The 24,569-nt window shown below is 41.5% G+C and overlaps 1 protein-coding gene across 4 annotated transcripts in view; it reads left to right on the top strand.

The window, feature by feature from the left end:
- dlg4a (discs, large homolog 4a (Drosophila)) overlaps positions 1-18,808 on the top strand; it is a 60,585-nt gene extending 41,777 nt beyond the window's left edge. For 3 of the 4 annotated variants that reach the window (XM_085288885.1, XM_085288883.1, XM_085288882.1), the window contains exons 4-22: positions 6,071-6,124; positions 6,788-6,838; positions 7,802-7,926; positions 9,571-9,740; positions 9,884-10,020; positions 11,540-11,684; positions 12,343-12,478; positions 12,585-12,741; positions 12,836-12,938; positions 13,325-13,439; positions 15,138-15,314; positions 15,424-15,466; positions 15,557-15,587; positions 16,012-16,059; positions 16,171-16,272; positions 16,439-16,611; positions 17,256-17,368; positions 17,478-17,569; positions 18,483-18,808. In XM_085288885.1, the coding sequence (XP_085145011.1) occupies positions 6,071-6,124; positions 6,788-6,838; positions 7,802-7,926; positions 9,571-9,740; positions 9,884-10,020; positions 11,540-11,684; positions 12,343-12,478; positions 12,585-12,741; positions 12,836-12,938; positions 13,325-13,439; positions 15,138-15,314; positions 15,424-15,466; positions 15,557-15,587; positions 16,012-16,059; positions 16,171-16,272; positions 16,439-16,611; positions 17,256-17,368; positions 17,478-17,569; positions 18,483-18,589 (2,079 nt within the window). In that variant the 3' untranslated portion in view covers positions 18,590-18,808. Of the gene's footprint in view, positions 1-2,955; positions 3,738-6,070; positions 6,125-6,787; positions 6,839-7,801; positions 7,927-9,570; positions 9,741-9,883; positions 10,021-11,539; positions 11,685-12,342; positions 12,479-12,584; positions 12,742-12,835; positions 12,939-13,324; positions 13,440-15,137; positions 15,315-15,423; positions 15,467-15,556; positions 15,588-16,011; positions 16,060-16,170; positions 16,273-16,438; positions 16,612-17,255; positions 17,369-17,477; positions 17,570-18,482 lie in introns of those variants that run through there. The other variant, XM_085288886.1, reaches the window with a different exon arrangement.
- Positions 18,809-24,569: the final 5,761 nt, after the last annotated feature.

Below are 24,569 nucleotides of genomic sequence, written 5' to 3'. Positions count from 1 at the left end.
GAACAGGAAGAAACATATGGCCGAAACAGGGTCAGAGGCTGCCATCTGGCCAATTTGGGGTGAGGGGAGGAAGACAGAACAAAAGACACACAATATTATATTGTGTTTTTATTAGTCGAAAATCTGAACATTAGAAATGAGCTGCTACATAATTACTTTAAAAGCAAAAAGACAGGATCATTGAAATAAGTGGAGTTTGGCTTTCAGTCTCTCCGTGTCTCTCGAACAAGTAGTTACTCTTGTAAACTATACGTCATTCTTTGTCTTTGTGGGCCTGCCCTGACTTTGAACACAACGCAATTAATAACACATGCTTAGAATTAAACTGTTTAACATATGGGAGACCACGCAGCCTCCAGCATGAAGTCATCAGTAAGAAAAATGTGTTTGTATGCGTTCCTTCAAACATGCACAGAACGACTGCATTCTGTTGATGCATGCACTCAATTTTCCCCACCGGTCGGGTTAAGTGTGTCCTGTCTTCAAGATGCATTGCGGCAATGCCTTTGTGTGTGGACGTGTTTGCAGCCGATGTAATGCCCGTGTGGTTGTCATTGATGTGTAGGTGGTATCGTCAGTCTGTGTCTTTATTGCTCTAATGGTGTGGGGTTTGCCAGTACCACTCCAGGGCCTATTGATTTATGGGTAGGATTGTCTCTGGAAGCACTGCAATGGTTTGGCAAGTAATAGAAGGTCTTTGGGTTATGTACATGATTTAGCAAAGAGGTGCTTTAGCTTCAAATGGCATCCATTTTTTTAAACTTATCTGGTAATGTAATTAGAAATCTTTTTTTCTTCACACTGCGCAGAACTTTTGATATCGATCTGAGCTCATGCTGATGAATCTTCCCGCCTTTTACTCGATGTGACTCTTCGAGCCTGCATAAACATAGAAACTGATGTGTTGACTGCTCTGCTTTTATTTATCTGCTGTTGGTTTACTTAAAGTTCACGGTCTAACAGCAAATGAAAGCTTTTTTGTGTCACATTGTATCCAGTCTGTAACACGTGGAGATTTCTTTAGAAAGTGAATTCACTCTTTGTTTTCTTATTACAAGTTTATATGAAAATAATGCTAAGGGTTAGGGTCATCTGATTCGATATATTCTGAATGTACTGCCCTGAAAGCACTGTTTTTGTTCTCTTTCTCTTTATATAATTCTCCTTAAAGACAGAGATCTGTCTAAAAATGAAAAAACAAAACAAAAAAGGCTTTTTTAATAATGTATGAGGTACTTTTATTGTGACAGTTTTGAATTGTTGAGATAAAAACTCTACACAGTGCTTATCTTTGCCATTAATCCTTCACCTAACAAGCTGAAAGTGAGAAGCAGAAGGCTGTAAGTGCTTACTGAAGACTCCCACCAACCCATTTGTTATACTCCTTCAGTTCTAATGAAAAAGGATGCATATCACTTTTCTTGTCTCCAACCACAGACGCAGTACGCAGCCCAAATCAGACAAATCCTTCTTCAGACAAAGCAGTTAAACCCTCTGACACGTGTCTGACACTTTGCACAAAAAAAAAGACAGTTTGTTTTTAACGCAAGGATCAGTTACACGTTTCTGTAGAGATTCCCCAAGAGCTCTCCATTATACCTTCCCCCTTTCTCTTCTCCATTCTTGTCTGGTCAGTATCTGGTTTCCATCTTCATTTTCCCATCCTCCCTATTTTTCTTTAATAAATGTTTAAATACGTCCCTGCAGCTTCAGTGTAATTACTGAGCAGCCGCAGCTCAGGTCCTTTGGGAAGCAGAGGGGAGAGAGAAAGAGGGGGAGAAAAAATGCTGAAAGAGGATGAGAGAGCTGTTCGTGCTGAATGGCAGAGTAAAGGATAGAGAGGGCCTTGCAGAAGGGCGAAAATATTAGATAGGTAAATGGAGGGATTTTATTTCACAGAATGAGAACGTTTGCTGACAGCTTGTCCTTCAGCATGTCCTTGCTTAAGTCTGTTCAGTGTGCGTGCATGCATTTGTGCATATATATTCCACGCCTGCCAATCCATCTGTCTTTCTGAAAGAGAGAGCTTGCACAAGCTTGGAAAAAGGATCATTTAAGCCTTTTTTTCTGTACATGGTGGTGTGCTTTCATAGTAACCTCACGTCCTGTTTAATTATTCAAGGTAAAAATGGCAAACAAACCCCTCCTCTTTTCTTCAACTCCATATTCGGTCAAGAGTATTGCTGTCAATAGTGATGACAGGTCCTTCAATAAGGTTCTTAGAGATGTCTTGAGAGAATATTATTATATTCAATGTTATTTTCAACACAATTATATTCATCATAACAAAACAAAAATGCATTTGCAGGCAGCTACGTTGTTGATAAGTTTATGTAAAATGATGTTTTATACTGATCGCCCAACTTGAAAATAATTTGTGTTTGCAGTAAAGCTGCAAAAAACAATATTCACAGTGAGCGGACGTCACACGAGGGCATCGGCATCTTAAACCAAGATAAACAAATGTTAAACCAGCCACTCTCTGTTGCTGTTTTTGCTGTTTTTGAATGAAGCAGCGCTAACATGGTGAAGCAGAAAGCCGAAGAGAGCAGAAGAGACACAAATATTGAGCTGAAATTAAATAAATTTAATGAAATTAAAAGGAGGATTTGTTCATTATGTGCAAACGCTGCCCTGCAATTACTCCAGCTTCTCCTCACGTCGCAAATAAAAATCTCCTTTGAAGGGCCCTAATTTACGGACATATACAGACTTTCAAAAACAGCTCAGGTCTGGCAAAAACGTCACATGGCAAGCTTCATTTTTTTCCAACCAAGCTGTCACTACTGTGTTCAGGCTTCATTCTTTTTACTAGAACTGGTACAGTACTCACAAACCTTTCAGTGTCGAGTGTTCCCTAAGAAAAAAGGGAGGCCAGTTTGCGCCACTTGTCCTTCTTAAGTTCAGTCAAAGTATAATTCCTCAGCCTTTCACATCACCAGCGTAGACATTATACAGTGAGACAGCTAAGTAATTGCCATCAAACTTTCCTGCCTGCTCCTCTTTCTCTCAGCAGCAGGGATGGGAGGGGTACAGTACAGTAGCAGCAGAAAATGTGAACTGCGTTCTCTCTGAGCACAGACCAGTAGCAGGGAGGCACGGCTATCGTAGTCCACTACCAGAGAGGATGGAGAATGAAGGGATCTATTTCTTTTTATTCTGGATAGATGGCTTCCCGAAGAGTGGATGATCGGGTATCAGATAACAACAAGACTTACTGGCAACAAGTGATCAGCCTCAGCCTTGGTGGATGAAATCTTCAGCACCGACTCAACAGGAGGAAAACATTACTGAGCTGTGCTCTTTCTGTGATTCTGGACATGAAATCGTTGCATGTCTTGAGCATGCCAGCAGGGTTCGATTAGATTTGAGTTAAATGTAAAGCTCAAGTGTAATATCTTAAGTTGAAACAGGTATCTTTTAATTGATCCACTGTGGAAGCTTACTGTTATGGCAGGGCCTAGACCTAATGGCTCGCTTGGCAACAATACCTTGGTGGTACTTTGTGGTGAATTTGAATGAAGATGCTTGCAGAGGGTACTCTAAAAAAACACCTTGACACTTTCAGTGTGTCTGTATATCGTTGTAAGACTTGAACAGGGTGTAATATTGAATATCAGTGACTGACATCTAAGGACAGAAGCACAATGTTTATGTCTGTGTGGTACGCCAAAAAGATGGGCTGCCGATTCCTCAACAATGTGCGGAAGGGCAAGAAACGTCGGCATCATAAAATGGTAGGCATGTTTTAAACATGTTTACTTCATGTTTGTTTGTTTGTATGACTTCACCTCAGCATAGTTGCACAGATTTTAATGAAAATGTCACCGGCACAGAATATTACATTAGTGTGTTTTGTTATTTAAATATTTTAAAGTATGTGCATTGTGTTATTGTGTGATTTAAAAGGCACCGGGATTTTTTTTTACTTTTCAAATTGCTGCCATTAAAGCTCATAACAGACATTTTAATCACAGTGAGCTCGAGTAATCAGATCTGCTAATACTAATCAAGTCCTGCTCAGGCCGTGTGTGAGTAGTGATGCAAATTTGCAAAGTCCTGCTTGAATTGTAAATGCATTAGTGTCCGTTTGCTGATGGATGGCGGTGCTGCCTATAGAGCCATGCCAGGGATGGCTGAATAGGTGGTGTTAAAATATAGGTGGGCAAGAGCAGCCAAACACTGTAAATCCTAACCGCCCTGATGTCGAAAGACTTGACAGAGCGGAGAGACAGAAAGAGAGCTCTGTCAAAATCCCTGCAGGGAAATTGCCTGCACTAGGCTTAGATTTCTGCTAGCTATACTCATTATTTCTCTCTCCAGATAAGGATGAATTTGACGTAATGTTCAGTAGCACCGCTGGATGCGGCTACCGTGCGTGATGAAGCCGTGCACAGGCGATGCTGCAATCAGACAGTGAGCAGTTGAAACACTCGTCAGAAGAGAGATTTGTGTCTTTTCTTTAGGAGGACTGACGTTTTGTGAAATTGCCCGAGTCGTCGGGCAATTCCACACATCCAGCATGTTTAAAAGGAGCAGGCTTCACTGAACTTTTTGGCTCCTCAGATATAAATAATGTTGTTAATGAAATAATTTGCTGTGCCAGGATTTTGTTATAGTGCGTGGTAGCTCTGGGACACAGAGTGAAACAAAGGCTTCATTAATGTCATTAGTTACCCCTGCACTTCTCCTGCTGCGCCATGGAACGCCTAATGAAACTGAACCATTACAAACAAAATGTAAATTATCTGCATTTCCTGCTGTGATCAGTCAAAATGCATGTTGTTAAAAGTCTGCTGAAAAGCTGCTGCACTGCTATAATGTATTTCTACAGTGTATCACATCCAGATGTTGTTTTCAGAGAAAATATGAATAAACGGATAACACTTCTTCCTCTGGCTCAGCTTGAACGTCTTAGAGAGTGTAAACAAATAACTTCCCTTTGCATCCCATAAAGATCACTGGCTAGGATTATGAAGCCATTTTATTGAAAGCGCATGTGTTTGGATTGGCCGCGTAGCTGTTTGTGTGTGTCAGAGCTGTCAGGTCTGTGAAGGTCAGCAGGCTGATTTTGTGCTGCTGTTTGCTTTTCTGTAAGCACTTTTGGATGCACAGTGTCTTCCCCATGCTAATCAGCGTGCGCTAAAGAACAGTAACAAAAAAAAATGAACAATGGCGTTTGCACAGGGAGTCGGTCAACAGTGTATTCGCATTTTAGAGCGACAGACTGAAGATGTGAGTGAATCCCAGAAAGAATGATGAAAGAACGAGAGTACAGTGTTGATGTCTGCTGTGGCGAGCTGGTGCTGTATGAATGAAACTGAAGTGAAATAAAAGAGCGTGGATAAACTGTGACACTTCAGGTGAGCTGGAAGAAAATTCTTGGCAGGTAAATCCAACCCACGTCCACGCCAAAAATCCTGTCCACCCACTGATTTGCTGCATTTTGTGCTATTTTCTACATCACTTTAATCCTGATGGATAACTTGTTGAAATGCTGTGGTTTAATCTGGCTCTGTGAGCTTTGCTGCTGTATGGTTTAGGACAGAATCGCCGACCATTAAGCGAGCCGGCATTATACTAAATGGGCTAATCATGCTGTGTGTCATTGTCATTACACCAGTTTACCGTGTCTTCATCATCCTCCGACTCTCCACAGAAATTGCCATATGTACGAAATACTGAGATGTTTGTTTTGAAACGATGGGCAGGAGGCATATCCGCAATATCTATGAGATGACCACTTAGTGCATCAGCTCTGTAATTCAACTAACAGCTAGAGCAAAAATAAAACCATGGCCATGAGTATAAGGGCCTGCGTGAATTATTTCTGTGTCCATCATGGACGGATGATAACAAATGGTTTAGGAGCAGTGCTCTCCATCCTTTAGCAGAGTGATAACCAAAGCATAGTGAGAGCAGTGTCATCACAGCTTACAGCTAAAATGGTCATCAGTCTTGGCTGCGACTGCAGGTTTCAAGGGTACACTGAGAGCTCAGCCGAGACTTGCCTCACATTTGAATTTCTGCCATTATTTCTTAATAATGTTTCCTTTCTCTCTGCCTCCAGGGAAACACTCCTCCAGTGGTCGTGAACACTGACACACTCGATGGCTCCCCATATGTAAGGATTATGTTTAATCTTCCCTTTATTGTATTATTACGTTAGGCTTAACCACATGGCTAACTTAACTGCCTTCATATTCATTGTACATTATCAGTTCAATTCCACTCCTTTCCCACCCTGCAGGTAGGGCTTTGCACACTGTTTTAATCTGCACGGTAACAGTTATGAATTTTTCCTCCATTTTAATTAAATTAGCTTTCTTTGTTTGATATACATTTGGGAGAATAGAAATATTCCTTAATTTGCTTCAGAGTTCTGAAATGGTGTCATATCTGTAAGGAAAAGCAGTGACCGTATCATCACGAGTTGTGTAGAGAATGTGGAAATGCCTGCAATCACAGAGCAGCAGCAGCAGCAGCATTTTTGCACCACTACCGCATGAAGAGAAGTTGTTTTCTAGGTCAGACACCAAAACACTGAAGACTGAAGTTACTTAAATCTCCTCGTCCTCTTGAACTGTAATTGCAAAGGTAAAGCTGACGTGGAGCCAAGTTGTTCATCCAGAAGGAAGAATGGGACTGAAAGAACAGTGCAGCAGTCAATAGTGCACATATGATGATCCGGTCCACGGGACTAATGCTAGAGATAAAATTTAGCTGACTGGTTGTGACAAAAATGGTCTACAGGGACACCACCCTTAAACTGATGTCTTCTTGACAGGTGAATGGGACAGAAGGTGAAATCGAGTATGAGGAAATCACACTGGAGAGAGTGAGTGTCATGATGTGATCTTTTAAACCTCATTACACATTTACAGTCCAGTTGCGCTGTGATTCTTATCGTATGGACAGCATCGGGATTAAAAGTTAGAGCGAGTCAAAGTCAAGCTTTTTATGGATGCATGAATGTAAAAGTGCTGTGAGTGATATATCTATAAATGCCACTCCCGTCATTCAAAGACATGGAAACACGAAACCTTCAGATGACAAAGAGAATTAAGTAGCAGCAAGGCGCTGCTAATCAAATGCACGTGATTAAGTGATTTTCAACAAGTAAAAGCACAGGTTTTGGCAGTTTGCTGGTCTGTTGCTAACAGAGTGCGGTAATTTTCCCAAAGTCAGACTGTGCAAGGCTCAGAGAAATTCCCAAAAATCCAAGAGTTAAATGTTAGGTTGATGACGGTACAGTTATAAAAAGACTTAACAAGTATGGCATATTTGGAAAAGTTGCCAGGAGAAATCCTCTTCTCTGTAAAAAGAACATGGCAACACAGCTTTGTAAAGGTTTGCAAAGTTTTATGTAAACAAACCAAAGTGGAAAGTTTTGGCCCAAACCAAACACAGCATATCAGCGCCCAACACCTCATGCCAACTGTCAAGCACTGGCTTGTTTTAGAGCCATGAGACCCAGGCACCTTAATGGCATTGAGTCAAACATAAACTCCACTGTTTACTAAAGTAATCTAGAGTCAAACGTGAGCAAAAGCCCAAACTGATCAGGAAACAGAACAGTGACCCCAAGCACAGCAGCAAATCTACAACAGAATGGCTTGAAGAGAGAAAAAGAGGGTATTTTAATGTCCCAGTCAAAGTACAGACATCAGCCTTACTAAAATGCTGTTGCAAGAGCTCAATAGAGCTGTGTTTTTTGTTTTTTCACAGAACTGCATGCAGTCACAGGAAAACTTTGTCTTGCACATGAATAACTGTGTGCTTTGTTTGCATTGAATTGCAGGGTAACTCAGGCCTGGGCTTTAGCATAGCAGGGGGAACAGACAACCCTCACGTGGGCGATGACCCCAGCATCTTCATCACCAAAATCATACCTGGAGGAGCTGCTGCTCAGGATGGACGGCTGAGGTAAAAGCGCACACAGCGAGCTACAATAAACACAAATCCAGTCTGTACGCACATACATTCCAAAACCCAAGACAAGAGAAGTGGATGCTTAAGCAAAGCCTCCCGTCTTCTTTTTTAAGTGCAAAGTAATGTAACACAGTACTGTACATAACTCGTTGCTCGTTCAGTCTGCTCAGCTTCAGAGCTACATGTAAGAGCATCTGTCTGTTTAACTCAAGAACGGCATGCCTTAGCCTAGCTAAGAGTTTGTATTTTCTTCCCCGACATGTTTAAAGGTCTTTTTGCATTTTGATGCCATGTTTAAAAGAAGTAAAGTAAGGCTTAAATATGTTGTATATGACAAATTAGGTCGCACTTTAAACTAACGATATGGAAAAGCAAGTTTAAAATGTGGTTTGTGTGTCAAGGTTAGTGCCATAAATCTCCACACTCTCACTTAATGGACAAAACATGTAGCGGCAAGCTGCAACATATTTTTTGGAAGAAAAGAACTGTTCGCACCTAAATTTAAATGAAAAAAGATGGAATCCTAATCATGCTTGTTGCAAGAATATGTAATAATATGCATGTTTTGCCACTTTCATAAGAGGATGTAGTACAGAATTTGCCTTTCTGTGGGAAAAAAACAACACTTAGGATCCATTTCTGTGACTGTGCTTTAACACAGACGCATCGTCTTCTTTACACTTGACCTATAAACCTCCATCTGGAATGATGAGTTTGAAGAAGACCTAATGAAAATGCTCATATTTGCTTGAATGCAAGTATATTTTTTGTCCTTGGTCTTTGATTAAGCTACTATCTGCTTATTTTAACGTGGTTGTTAAAAGGTTCTTCCATCAAAGTAACTGATTTATTTATTTTTTGCAGTTAAATGACGGTTATTTGGAATATTTAGTCCCCTACACATACACGTTTAATAAAGGTTGTGCTCAAATCAACACAGTGCATCAATAAATATATACAGATGCTCTGTGGAGGCTGAAAAAAACATTGCATGATAAAAATGTTTTAAATCTTTCCTACATGCAGCCTTGCAGATAATATGCAGCTCGGATGATGTAACATCATTTGCATGAAGATGTCAGCTGTGATTGGGTCCCTTTGGATTTGACTATAGTGATGTATTTCAGTGGTTAAAGCTCCGGCAGCCTGCAAGAATAATTTCAGTCCTATTTACGCATCATCATTTTCATGGCCATAAAATACATTTTGAATACATGAATGGAATCACAAAAACACGGCCCTGGAGGGGGAAAAAAATGTGTGTGTCTGAAAATAGCAATTTCATCGCTGAAGATCAGCTTCTCCTATACACACAGGCTGTCACTTTCGCTTTACCTATCAAGTCGTCATCATTTTTTATGAGCGGTTAACACAAAGAAGCTATACTGCAGCTTTCCCCCGGTGCTAAATCAATAGAGCAAGAGATTATACCCTCTTTAATCTTAGTCACTGAGAAGTGGAGAAAAAAAAAAGTCTGCAGTGAAACTGGATCCCCAGCGCGGCTGTAGCTGGAGATTGACTGTTCCTGACCTCGTCTGGTGGAGGATTACACCCAAACTTCTTCACCAAAACAAAAACTCATGCGGTATTTTTTCCTCTCGCGCCCACAGTCTCTCTCTGTCTCTCTCCATTTCTTAGTGTGAACGACTGCATCCTATTTGTGAATGATGTGGACGTGAGGGAGGTGACACATAGCCAAGCTGTGGAGGCTCTTAAGGAGGCAGGTGCTATCGTCCGCCTCTACGTTCTCCGCAGAAAACCAGCAGCGGAAAAAGTCACTGAAATCAAGCTCATCAAAGGGCCTAAAGGTGTGTGCAAGCGAGGACTGGTGCAAAGCATCAAGGCTTTTGCGTGGGCTTACGGATGCTAAGCTGTGCCCTCTGGATTTAGCAAATCTACTCTGTGTTAACCTGCACCTCCTTTGCTCACGCTCTGCTCCCCCTTTTCTCAGGATTAGGTTTCAGCATTGCTGGAGGGGTGGGGAACCAGCACATACCAGGAGATAACAGCATCTATGTCACTAAGATCATTGAAGGCGGAGCAGCTCATAAAGATGGGCGTCTGCAGATTGGAGACAAGATCTTAGCGGTCAGTCACTCACATATAATAGCTTCCAGCATGCAGGGACGTGTTCTCATACATGGATTCGTGTTCACCCGTATGTACACTCACACATTGCGCACATATGAGGCACTGATGTATCAAGAGCCAAGATAAATTACAGCTCTCAGTTTTCATGGTTTGACATTACAGCCATTAATATGTTAACAGATGTGTAGGATGGAGTGAGCCTTAACTACAACAATGCCAGAGTGATTTCTAAGCAGCATTACTGCCACCTGCTGGGGAACACACAGCTCAACACCACCAGCTTCAAAATGGTGCTGTTCCCACTAAATGGTGTCTGAGCCGTTGCTTTAACTCAGAATGGGATGTGGCAGCATCCTTTTGTTCCCTGTGAATTTGTTAAAAAATACATTATGTGTTCTCTCTGTAACCTACAGTTAACACCACGCAGCCACAGTTTCTTTGATTTAACTCTCAATCAGCTGGAACTTGTCATTCCAACTATTTCTCTCCCTGCATTTCCCGTCCACTTTAAAGGTGTCTAAACCAATTTGAGTTTAGCGATTTATACTCTAATTTCTGCATCAGAGGTGTCAAACATGAGGTCAGTGAGCCAGAACCAGCCCTCCACAGGGTCCCATCTGGAACGCTTTGCTAAGTGTGACTGATGCGATTTTTCCACATTTGACAAAGCGTTTGGTTATACTAACAGTAGACTGACTGAATTTGGAGGATATTGTTTTTCTTACGATGTATATGCATTTAAATCAATTCTGTTGTATTTATATAGCGCCAAATCACAACAACAGTCTCCCTGAGGCACTTTACATTGGAAGTTAAAGGCCCAGAAATAGTAGAAGAAAGACCCCAACAATCAGACTACCCTGTGTTGCCCCAAGCACTTGACAACAGTGGGAAGGAAAAACCCCTTTTTAACAGGAAGAAACCTCTAGCGAAACCAGGCTTAGGGATGGGCAGCGATCCACCTAGACCAGCTGAGGGTGAGAGGACCTCAAAAGGTTCAGACTCCTGGATGCTTCATAAAATATGAACATTTTCCAAATGTATCTTGTACCTTATTACAGTAAAAAACAGGGAGAATTTTAGATGTGTATATTTCTTCTAAGTTATTAGGAAGTGGTTTTACTGGCCTGGCACACTTGATATCTCATGGGGCTGAATATAGCCCATGGATGGAAATGAATGTGACTCCCGCTTTTAGACAAAGAGAGATTCTCTCATGGAGCAACTTCACTTAGCGTATTATTCAAACTGGTCTGTGTTACAATAAATCTCTTAAAACTTATTGTTCTACCATTAAAAATTAATGTTATTAACATCTTTCCCTAACATGTATTAACTTTCCACGGACTAAACTATAATTTTGCTTTCATTACTGGAATCTAGCTGCTAAATGTCTCTGTTAAATCTAATCCATGAGTGCTGCTGGATCACACATAATGAAGTCACAGGGGTGACAGCCTTCTTATTTGCACTTTGTTACCTTACCTGTGTTTCCTTGTTTGTTGCGAACAATCAGGTGAACAACGTGTGTCTGGAGGATGTGATGCACGAGGATGCGGTGGGGGCTCTGAAGAACACAGCCGAGGTGGTGTACCTCAGGGTGGCCAAGCCCAACAACCTGTTCCTGACCAACTCGTACAACCCTCCTGACCTCACCAGCAGTAAGCCTCCATCCTTCTGCCCAAATTTCCTCACCCCGTATTAAAGAGAACTTTGAGCTATTAAAAACAAGACCTGCTCTTTTTGTGTTTGGAACAGCTGTCAAAAATAGAACAGAGGGAGAAAAAGTCTTATTAAGTGCTAGAGATGACTGTGGGATTTCTATGAATAGTAAAAGCTCAGTTCAGAACCAGTTTCTACCAGTTTTCTCTACAAAGTGAGAGCTACAAAAATACAAAACACAAATTTCACCAGAAAAAAGTTTCACAAAACACAGCAGATGTGATTTTGGGAGACAGAAACTTAATGGAATAGCAAGCTAACAGTAAAAGTCTAATAGCAAACATGTATGTACAGTATTAAAACACGTTACTTTCCCCTTTTCTCTTGTACTACACTGATGAATCTTCTGTTTATTTTGAGCGTGTCTCAGCGTGTTTTGGTTTCTGTCACTTTTGTCTTGTTATTTTTCCCCCCAAAACACAGATTTGTTTTCCGCTACTTCCGTAGTATTTCCTTTTCTATTTTTCTGGTGTTTTCTTAAGTTGCAGTGCAACCTGTGACCTGAAACCAAGAAAAAAGTGCATGAAAATTGAAGTACAATAAAATCCATGTGCTTGGTATGTTACACCTCATTTGGTTTTGTGCTTATTTTTCCAGCATATTCCCATATGGATACTGAACTTAGCCACCCAAACTATCTCGGATCTGATTACCCGCAAGCCCTCACTCCCACCTCACCGAGTCGATTTTCTCCTGTTCTACACGGCATGATGGGAGATGATGATATTCCCAGGTGAGCAATGATCCTTGAACTGCAGTTTTATCTTGTTTATTTATTATTATTATGGGGGCATTTTAGCCCTATAAAACTTATTTTGTCTCCTTCATCGATTTTTCAGAGAGCCTCGTCGAGTTTTGATCCACCGAGGCTCCACAGGTTTGGGATTTAACATCGTCGGAGGAGAGGACGGCGAGGGGATCTTTATCTCCTTCATCCTGGCAGGCGGTCCAGCTGATCTCAGCGGAGAGCTGCACAAAGGGGATCAGATCCTCAGTGTAATGACAGTTTTCTTCATGTTATCAAGTAGTCATGTAATCCTTAGCAGCACTGGGTCGTCAGGTGTTAACAGTCATGGTGTGTGTGTGACAGGTAAACGGCGTGGACCTGCGTATGGCCACACACGAACAGGCAGCTGCAGCACTGAAGAACGCTGGCCAGACAGTTACCATCATCGCACAGTACCGACCCGATGGTAAAACCACTGAGAGACCTTCTCACAAAGAACTTTATACGTTGCAAAACTTGTTTGAGCAATGAGTCTAAAAATTGGCCTTTAAAATAAGCTTCAAAATCTCTTTTTGAAGAAAATGACTAAATGCAATGGTAGGACTACTTTTTAAATAAGGTGGAAATGTAGGCGATGGGCAAAGAACAAAACAATGACTTAGTAATTTCTCATTTAGATTCTTTTTGAAACAAAGAGATCAAACATCTGCAGCTAAATCCATTTATCCACGCTTCAGCCACTGAAGGACTAGACATGGAAAAGAGAAAGATCTTTATTTTTATTGAAGCAAACATTTTAGGTGTCTGAGAGTAAAATATGGAATCTTATATGTTTGTGTTTCTCTGTTGCAGAGTACAGTCGTTTCGAGGCTAAGATCCATGACTTGAGGGAACAGCTGATGAACAGCAGCATGGGCTCTGGGACGACAACCCTAAGGAGTAATCCAAAGAGAGGCTTCTACATCAGGTCTCACACTAAAAGCAGAAGAACTACCTTTGATATTAGCCTTATAGGATGAGATCAAAGTGGCTCGAGGATACGGTTTTTGGGTTAATGCATCGTTTGACTGCAGCATAGCAGAAATCCACAGCTTTTTATCATTAATAAGAGTGGTTATATTGCAGCATAGTATGGATGTTTCAAATACTTCAAATAATGCAGATTTAGTTCCATTTAATGTTGTTTAAAGTATTTTGAGTCAGAGAGCTAAAAATCTACCTGCACAAAGCCAAAAATATGTCAAGCATATTTAACTAAAGAAAATGTCATTATTTGAACTCAGCCGTCCTTCCACTTGAACGCCATTATGCTGCCAAATGTGTCTGCAAAGAAACATTTGCAAAGCCTCGTTCAGTTGAAGTGTTGAGTTTTGAAAGTCAGAATAGGATCTATAGCCGCAAGAGTAGAAGTAGAAGCGTTATCAAAGGCAATGTATAGTCAGGCTTCAAAGGCACACAATATGAAGTAAGAATAGAGAAATAAAATGACAAGGCGATCACTAGACATACAAAAATCACAAAAACTACAAGCCTTAAGAGGAAAAAGAATAAAGAGGAAAAATGTAAAGTATCTGTCTGCAAATATGTCTCAGTCAACAGCATTAGAGTGTTTATTATTGTTTCCTGGGCCTTTATATGCATTTAGCTACCATTTGATGTATTCACCGCCAATATTAGATTTACAGGGAGTACCAGCAGGACACCATTGCATTACTGTGTTTACTGTGTATACAACAGGCTCACGTGTTTACTGAAGGTAATCATTTAGAGCAGTCAACACAACGTTACTGAAACGCTCTTTATTTTCTGCGCAGTTAAATAAAAATGTCACGATTAATCCATGGAAACTAAGCTCTACAGCCACACAGCAACCGACCCACATTGAATTTACTCTGAAATGTTCCATTTAAAGATTTACACCAACCAACTTATTAGCTATGTTTATTAAAGACAAACTAAAGAGTACTTGTGGTGCAAATTATCTTCAAAATCACTGCAGGTTGCAGAAATACTTTAAGCCAAAAACCAACAAGCAAACATCCAAACACCACATCACACTGCACAGAATACACACTGGTCTTTATAAGAAGTGTGGGTGAGAGGACTAGTCGCTGGTATTCAAGGTATGCTTTGCTTGACCGAAAAAAATCCTGGAAAGAGAAGCAGTTCATGGTTACATTTCACACAGTGTGTTATACGTCCACTGGCACATGGAAAGCAGACGCTGTCAGTCATGCTTTTAAAGCTCATAATTAGGCTAAATCCAATATTTCATACAAATTCTTCTTTTCTGAATAACTGAAGTCGTGCGGGGCACTCAGTGCTAGCCACAGGTGGCTAAAAACAATTATTTTTAAAAATGCCAGTATAGCAGCGTACCCCCAATGTTTTATTCCTATCCGCTTTGTCTTTATGAAAATGTCAAGCATGTTTCTGGTCCTCTCTCTCCATTTAGTCAGCACACTTGTTAAAATTCAAAAATTATTTTTTTAGTACACATCTCTTACAATGTAACGTTTCCAACTGTACGGATGTTTCTGTTATCACGATGCACATTAAAATATACTAAAAGCGCAGTTTTTGGAATATCAGTGGCTTTTAAAAAAAAAAGATATTTAAAGGCTTTTTATGAAATGCCTAATTGAAATCCTCTTTTTCCTTCCAGGGCTCTTTTTGACTATGATAAAACTGCCGACTGTGGCTTTCTCAGTCAAGCACTTGGGTTCAAGTTTGGAGACGTGCTGCACGTGTTGGACTGCGGAGATGAAGAGTGGTGGCAGGCCCGTAAGGTCAGCCCGCAGAATGAGGCTGAAGAGGTTGGCTTCATCCCCAGCAAGCACAGGTCAGACACTTTATATGTAGCAAACTTACTGAAATGTAGAGTAAAGCACTGCAGCTCAGTGCTAATGACAGGTTGTCTCACCTTTGTCACACATTTTTCTTCCTTACAGGGTGGAAAGAAAAGAGTGGTCTCGTTGTAACACCAAAGAGAGGGTACGTTTGTTCATTATAGCTTTCTGAAGGAGGGGAGTTCATTCAAAGTGTGTCCTGATCGGTAAATATCTGCTCTTGTCTCTGTTACAGGACCTTGGTCGGGACAGCTTGAGCACACAAGGTAATTCGGTGGATGCTCTTTTGCATCCATTAAGAGATTAGTAATATGCATTAAAGGTGCAAGTAGCTGGAACTAAAACAAATGTGTGAACAAAGCAGTGTTATCATCACCTTTGCTCTACTCTTGGCATTGCTGATATCTCTAAATGCCTCTCCACTATTATTTGAGCAGATCATTGACTGCCAGATATGAATCTAAGACTTCTCCTTCAGTATTTCCCAGAAGGCTATAATCCAAAGCACACATTACGTCAAACAGTCACGCCTTTAACACCTTGCCAATAATGATATCTCATACATTTGCTGCCACCTTTGAAGATACATCATCTGCCCTGCATATAAGTACAAACACGCGCATGTCGATGCAAACGTGTCATTTGTAAGAAGGCAAAAAGAAACCAAACGCTTCTGTGTTCTCTCACCAGGGAGAGATAAAGCCTCACACAATTATGAGACAGTTACCCAAGTGGAAGGTAAGGTGAAGTCTGTACTTTCAGGCTTTTATACGAATGTTCATTGTTTTGATTTTCTCTTTTGTGAATGATCCCGCTCTCTCTTTATCCTTTCATTCTCTTTATGATAAGTACATTATGCAAGGCCCATCATCATTCTGGGTCCTGTGAAGGACAGGATAAATGATGACCTGTTGTCTGAGTTCCCCGATAAGTTTGGATCTTGTGTCCCACGTAAGTGATTACGCTGTCAGTCTCGGAGACAGATGTGTTCGCCAGTTTTCACTTGCTGCCACCGCTGCACAATGCGACAATATTAAAGCGATGTGTGCGCAGTGCATCAGACAGAGGTGATGCTGAGATTCAAAATGAGGTGCGCTTTCTGTTCTTCATTTGACAGACACCACGCGGCCCAAGAGGGAGTATGAGGTGGACGGGCGAGACTATCACTTTGTGTCCTCCAGGGAACAGATGGAGAAGGACATCCAGAGCCATCGGTTCATTGAGGCCGGACAGTACAACAGTCACCTGTACGGCACGAGTGTCCAGAGTGTCCGTGAGGTGGCTGAGCAGGTGTGCAGCAGCGTGTTGGATAATGGGTTTTGTAAAATGGGATCATTACCTCCAGATTCATTGAGATATTGAAAAATAATGCCATAAAAACCACGGCTTTTAGTACCCAGAGTATGAAGTCAGGCACAAGGACATTACTTAAAGGAACAGTTTACCCCCAAATATATTTACATATTTTACCTCTATACCTGCTTTTTATTCATCTAAATGGGTTTGGGTTTGAGTAGATATGTGCAGACTCGACCTTCTATCATGTATAATATACTAAATAGCACTTGGGCTGTGTGGTGAAACATCAGTAGTAACGCTTCTTTCAGAAACCACAAAATCACAGTTTTTAGGAGCTTGAAGCACCACAAGGCAAATACTTAAGATATCTAATGGCAGATATCTCTTCAAAACTGGTCAACTGACGCAAAACACTGTAGATAAATAATACTAAAAGACATGGGGAAAAAAACTCTTACCCCTTTAAGTATGATGAATCCGTTTGCACTAAAAACACTTTGTGTTTTATAACAGCAATGCTCCGTTTAAGTAATAAGCTCGTTTAAGCTCAATTAACCTACAATATTCATTAGTAAAATAACATTCTGTTTTTGTATTTACTTATCATTTCTGTTCTTGCTTGCATGCATGAGCAGCAGGGGAAACACTGCATCCTGGATGTCTCAGCCAACGCTGTGCGCAGACTACAAGCAGCTCAGCTTCACCCAATTGCCATCTTTGTGCGGCCCAAGTCGCTGGAGAATGTCCTGTATGAGCTCAAATCTTCTATATGCATTTAGAAAAAAAATTCTGACAATGATTATTCTTTACAGCTTGAAAGCAGGTGTGATTTTATATTTGTTTGATTTGATTAACAGAGAAATCAACACTCGCCTGACAGAGGAGCAGGCCAGGAAAGGAATGGACCGAGCCCTCAAACTAGAACAAGACTTCCTAGAGTGTTTTACTGGTAAGAGCATGCAGCAATCACATGTGCACGAGGTTTGGTTTTAGATTGCACTTAATTACATGGACATTTTAAATGTAAAGTCAACAAAAAAGTAAGCTTTTTTCAATGCACTGTCTATCACTGTATTCTTAGCAGAGGGATTCACATTTAGGTTTTGGCAGAACCAGATGGAAAAACAGGATTTTATGCGTCTGTGTTTGCACTCAAATGTAGGATTACTCATAATCTATTTGATATGGAAAAAAATCATCTCTTTTATCATTACAAGATTCTAGAAACAACAGGCTGACCGTGTTTTGCTGGCGCTCGTACGCACACTTTAGAAGGTGATCAAACTTCCTCTTGTAGCTCTCGTAGATTTTTTTTGTTTAATGCCAACAAATGCCAGTGACCGGGCTCCGCGCTCCCGTTTGTACTGGCACGACTGAACAATCTGAATAAGAAAAGGAATGCCTTTTGGGAGGACTCAGGGCATTTTAACATTTAAGCGATGCATTTAGGGCAAATCTCAGCAGTTGGCAGAATATGAATGCGAGGTTTCACAGCAAATTCAACACTGTCTACAGTTTCTAACAAATCATGAACAGTGGGGGGTTGTGACATTTCATCAACCACTCAAAGCACGTGGGAAACTGTGTAGAACTACTTAGCTGATGTAAATGCGCCTCTTCTTTGATGTCGTACACAGATTGTAAAACTATATTCATAATTGATTATATCTTAAATTGTCATTTCCCCTGTTTCTCTTTATCCCCACGCCACCACCCAACCAATGTTTCAATTTCATCTCCTGTCTTTGCTCTTTTCTCTTAATTTCCTGCTGCCTGTGTCATTTTTTTCTTTAACCCATACCTCGTTCTATTTGTTCTTTTCTTTTCTCTCCTTCTGTCGCACATGCTATGTCCCGCTGCAGCTGTCGTGGAAGGGGACAGCTTTGAAGAGGTCTATCACAAAGTAAAGACAGTGATTGAGGAGCAATCAGGGCCTTACATCTGGATCCCCACTCGGGAGAGGCTGTGATGCTACACCCGCTCGACCACCCCTCCCTCACAACCACCGATCGACCGCCACCCTTCACCCTCACAGCCAAGCCAGCCTCGCCTGCCTGCCTGTCTGTCCTCCAGCAAAGTCAGTGCTTAGGCAATCACTGAGAATGACACAGAGAGATAAACGCATACTAAGACAAAACACAGCGACACCGCGAGGCAAAGAACGATACCAAAAAATAAAAAATAAAAAGGAGAGAGACTCTGACACAGATGTAAATGCAGCGATGTATAAAGAGACTGAGAGAAAAGACTAAACCAGTATCCCACTATAATGAAGCCAACCCAGTTCACACTTTGCATTAAAATGCATCTCGGATACATGAGTGGACAGCTCTAGATGCAGCTGTGACTGCACCCTAAACTGGGTGCTGGTGGGGGTGGGGGGGGATGCAAATATCCAAATCACAGATAATAACTTGTGTATATGTAATGTGTTTAACCTGTGTTTGGATACAGGTGCACTTTCCCACCAGATAGGGAGCAAATGAAGTGACTATTTCAGGCGGATTTCAGTTGCATTTTGATGCTGGGTGTGAACTGCAGCCCACGTCACCTGGAGCTCAACACAGCAGTCTAGATGTATGTGGACATGAGACATTAATTCTGAGCAGGGCTCGAAAGAAAATAAAGGATGACCTTGCAGAGATGGACCCTGAGGTGCTATCGCCTCACCTACAGAGCCATCTCGAGTCTCATGCCGACATTGAACACCTCAGTGCACCGATGTCTCAGATGGAGGTCCCCCCTCACTTTAAAAACAAACAACAAAAGACAGTGGCCACTCTTTTTATATCACCTCCTGGCTTTCTGTCCTCCTCGTCCTGCCACCTCTGCCTTGTTTCAGGACAGGAACGGGGAAGACCGAGAACAGGGGCCCAGATCCAGCTGAGTCCCACGTGACCAGGAGTCCTTTCTCAGCAAAGACCCGCTTTTTTTTTCTTTTCTTTTTTTTTTCTTTTTGTGATTCTCATCTTGGTTCTGGGTGTGAACTCAGAATAACACCTCAGAGGCCAAGACTGACGTTTGTTCGGGTCACCCCATGTTGAATATTGCAAGGCATTATTTAAAGGCAGTTCAAATAATTATATTGCTAAAAACCTCATACGCTGAATTTCTGCATGCATCCTCAAAGACAACGGAGAGAGAAGAGAAAAACAAAGGAAGAAAATCGTGATAATAATCTAAAGGAAGGAGAAAAAAGTGAAGGAGTTTGTTTTTTTTAGCATGTCTCAAGAAGAGAAGAGAGACATGATCATGTGATTATGGTCATGAGAGGCCAGTGCTGAGCATACTAGATGCTCTGGCGTGTAGTTTAGCCTCAACTCTCTTATGCACACAAACACACTCATGCACCCACACACACACACCCTCACTCCCTTACAGCGGCACACACACACACAACCGCACACACACACAGACACACAATCGTAGGGTCGTAAACTCAGCTGTAACCTAGCACACCTCTACAGGCGGATTGGCTGTTCTGACCTGCTAGTCAGCATCCAGGATGAATGTTATCTCTCTAGGCACAAACAGCAGAGCTCTTAGCTTCATCGCACCACAGCAAACTCATCGGTCATTCTTCCAAAAGATACCCCCCTTCCCCTGCCGCAGACGTACACACCGTCTCCAGTGGTCGCAGTTAAAAGCCATGGCGTATGTGTGTGTAAGTGTGTGTGTCTGCGTGTGCACGGTGGTGCTCGTTCATGTGCGGGGACTCCTCTGTGTGGGAGGAATATGTCCTTTTATCCGTTCTCTCTCTTCCAGTTTTCCCTGCTTCTTTCTCCTTCCTGTGTCCACACAAATTAAAGCTAAGTCATGTCTAACAAATAAATAGCCTATATATATAAATATATATATATGCATATATATCTTTTTTATGACAATTTCTAACGGGATTAAGTCTGTAAAAAAAATTAACATTTCCAAATAATATTCCATTGATTTTTTTTTTTTTTTGGGGGGGGGGGGCGGGGGGTAATATTGCAGTTTGGTTTTTGAATTTACACACAATCCCATTTTTCATGTTGCAAAGCGCAGCAGAAAGCTACACACAACTAACTGAACCATTGAAGTCAACGTAAAGCAGACCTCACACTAGAACCGAGAACACACGACGTGTTCTCGTACGCGCTGAAGACAAACTGAAACACGTGTGCAATGCAGCTGCGTGCGTCTGTGTGACTGTGTGGGTATGTGTTTGCCGCTTGTGTGCGAGAGTGGCAAGAAAGCGCGTGTCGTGTATAAAATAGAAGCGATGCTATATGAGAACATCCATCCTTATGGTTGTAATGTGTGTGTGTGTGTGTGTGTGAGTGAGAGAGCGAGACACGCACGCGAAGATGTAGTGCAATACTGCTATGATGTTATGCAATGAAGATGGTTTTATGGGTCTAAGATTTAAACTGTATAAAGTTTGCACTGACGGCATTATATGCTACAGGTATCGGCGGGATAAAGATGGCGAGCGAAAGCAGGAGGACCCCATGTCAAGATTTTAAGAGCATGTGTTTTGTATTTACTTATGATTTGTTCTGAATTAAAAGAGTAAAGGTGGAAGTATCGATGGAAGTGACCATTCATATTTATATTTGTTTACTTTATGCTCACATGCTTCTGTTGGCTCGGTTTGGAATAGCTGAAGCTTGTGAATGACGACTATCAATTTCTGTTTGAAATAAATACATATATATATATATATATATATATATATATATATATATATATATATATGTATGATTTATTCAGAACTGTCACCAGTTGCATCACCTGTCTGTATATTTTTGTATTTTTTCACATTGAGAGAACTCTCGGGTCTTGGCCAGAAATGCTGTAAATATGTTGTTGGAGTGCCGTGTGGGTTTAGGTTTTAGCCGTTCACACTGCTGAATTGGTGCAAGTGCAGCATCCATCAGAGCCACAGCCCAGTTTCTAACTGCTCAAACACAGAAACGACACACGCAAGGAGATATCAGCACATCCACACACATGCATTTAACATTTACACATAGAGAGAACTCACGGAAACTACGACACACCGCGACACATCCATGAATTGAACAATATGTTTTGGGTTTCTTTATTTGAGGGTTCAGTGTATTTCTTAATATCTCTCTCAGCCATCCTTATCATAGTGTGATATTCCTTATAAAGTATATGAATTTTTACAGAAAAGACTGATTACAAAGTTACAACAGAGTCAGCTGATGCAGAAAAATATATTTAACAATGACAGTATCAAGCAAAATAAAATGTTCCAGTTCAGTGAAGCGCTTGTTGTAAATTAGCTATAAAATAATAAAAATTAATTTAAAAAATGCTTTCTGAAAATGGACTCAGCAGCCTTCTTTTTTTCCTTTGTTTGCTTGTTCCTGTTAATAGTTGGACTCCCACCCCAGTTCCACAGGTGAAGAAAATAACAGTCCGGCCAGAGGAGGGCACTCATTCTCCATTTACAGCTGCTTACACAAGCTCCACTCAGATGTATTTGCACAGACTTGCTCTGGCTCTTATTTGCTGGTTGCTTCCCCACCCTGCCTTCACTCATCGGGGGAACCATTTTCTCTTTAGAAAAGCACACAATCACGAGGATCCCTTCTTTTGATCGCATGATATGCTGCAGTGCCTGACTGTGTGTAGGTAGACATTCAGATTGCGTGTAAGGCCGCTGTGATGCTATATCCCTGTGATTGCTTAACCTCTTTGGATTAGAAACTCGCAAATGCCACGTTTATTTATTACCTGAGCTCGTTCGCTTCATGAACTCTGAATTTATTTCTTATTATGCAGCCACAAATTAACTATCGCCGCCAGAAAGCTTTTAAGCTTACTGACTTGCCAATGGGCAGGTCATTACAAACTCCTGCTGTGCAACCAAGCAACCCACTGAACTTTTGTTTGTGCTTGTGTAAATCCCATTTTCCCTAAGATATCCCAGCTTTGAGCAGAATCAAAACATATCACCTTTGTAGAGCTTAATAAGAGTTACTGAAAGAAGTTAAGTGGTTTAAATTACATTTTATCTCAAACCACTTATTCGGTTCCTGAAATACAGAACATTGTTATTCTATCTGACCCGAGCCCAGTGCCTGATGCATTATAACTACAAGTGACAAACAGAATCAGGCAGAAGGATGAGAGAACATCCATCAAAGACCTTAAACAGGATTCGAGCTGACAAAACGGTGAAGTCTTACAGCCATCAGGTTACTAACATCCACATGATTCTGTTATCCTCCTATCAGTCATCATGTCTACTTCATGTACCAAGGCACGCAATGCATATACCCACAAGCTGGTGTAAGAATGCACAGTTGGACTCTTGAAGAAGCCAGATGCCTGACAGATGGATAGATGCGGGGAGAGAGAAGAGGGGGGAAAAAAACAACAAAATTAAGTTGCTTACTTCAAAGTTAGAATTTGAAATTTCCTCCTAATTAAGAAACCGACTCTGTGAATAAACTCTCTCTTTAATCATTAAAGTGATTCATGGTTTGCAACCCTGATTCGCAGATGTACAAACACTCCAGTGCATGTATCCCGTCTTACTGCCAGGATGGGGGGGGGGGGGTTCCTTTTAAACAAAAAAGGGTGCTATGATTTACCAATCACTCGGACCCAAAAGCAGCACAAAGTCAAAGGGAAAACGTCTAAAAGATTTATTGACTGAGAGATGGTGGACTGAGTAGAGGCTGAGGAGTGAGTAGTCTTTAAATGGCGAGCTGGAGAGTAATGCATTGAGCAGCGAGGCAGTGATTGAGCAGGGAGGTGGGCGAAGAGAATGGTTTGGTGGTCATCTGTCTGCAGACAAGCAGATGACAGTGAGCAGACAGGCGATTTGGCACACACAGGAGGTTCAGCGGAGGTGACCGTGCGATCTGCCTCGGAGGAGTACCGAGGGGTTGGTGTGCCGCTGAAGCTGACTGAAAGAGGACGTGCAGGTGTGGCGGCCACAGGGACCTCGGGCAGGGAAAGGAGTGGCCATGGCCAGGGAAACGCAAACACACAGAGATACACAGAAACACCCACAGAAACAGAAGGGAGAATGCAAGAGAGACAGAAACACAGGGACCAAACCAGATTTCTGGCAGAGCCACGACAGAGGGATGAGGAATGAACGCTTCCAAATGTAATAATTAAATCATGCCAGTTATTAGAATCAAATTTCTCTCCAAATATGAAGAATGTGAAATCTGGTGGAAGGAAATTAATCGTTAGACTGTTTGATCTTATAACTCTGTGCAATGGAGCCTATAGTCATTATGAGTTGCAAGTCTGTCGCGTTCCACCGGCAATTATTCACAGCGGGCTTCAAAATGGGCCGATGAGGGAGCAGTGCCTCTTTTTACCTGTTGCTGTACAGAGCTGCAGTGACATTGCTGGATTTGGATGAAAGAACAGCTGACGTGCGAGTGCTGGAAAGACGATTCAACTGAGAATATTTTTTTTCCTAGGTATTCAAAGCAACCTCCAAACCTCTGAACTTCTGTACGGGGAAACCGGTGAAGCATTTCAGTACAACACAAGCTATCGCACAACTCAAAGCCAAAAGCCTTCAGTGGACCTGAAGGCCCCCTCCTGTGGTCTTCCTGGAACCTTTACTTTTAGTCCTAACTTCAGCAGGGGTAGCCTTACGAAAACAGTGGGATATTTTCAGTAGACAGGCCCACTTTTTTTCTTCTTCTTTGTTTTTTTTTTACAGTTGCATGAGCTGTCAGAAAGGCATGCCTGTATTCGTCTGAACAGCTGTAACTCTTTGGTTAAGCTAATCCTCTTACATCTACATGATAATATAGCAGGCATCCAGGAGTCTTAAAAAAATTCACCAGGAACAGTCAGCGATAGGCTTGCTTCACCGAGATGCTTCAGTCACACAGCCAAACATACGGCTCTAACAGACGACTGTCAGTATCATTTGTTACCTTAATTACAACACGACAGCGGCAGCCTGA

The sequence above is a fragment of the Mchenga conophoros genome, linkage group LG10 (genome assembly GCF_057382185.1).
Source record: "Mchenga conophoros isolate Kocher_MC1m ecotype Shallow Benthic linkage group LG10, M_conophoros_male_GT1.1, whole genome shotgun sequence".
In the NCBI taxonomy this organism is placed as follows: Eukaryota; Metazoa; Chordata; class Actinopteri; order Cichliformes; family Cichlidae; genus Mchenga; species Mchenga conophoros.
The sequence above is the reverse complement of the archived record's forward strand: the minus strand, read 5'-3'. Positions and strand labels throughout refer to the sequence as shown.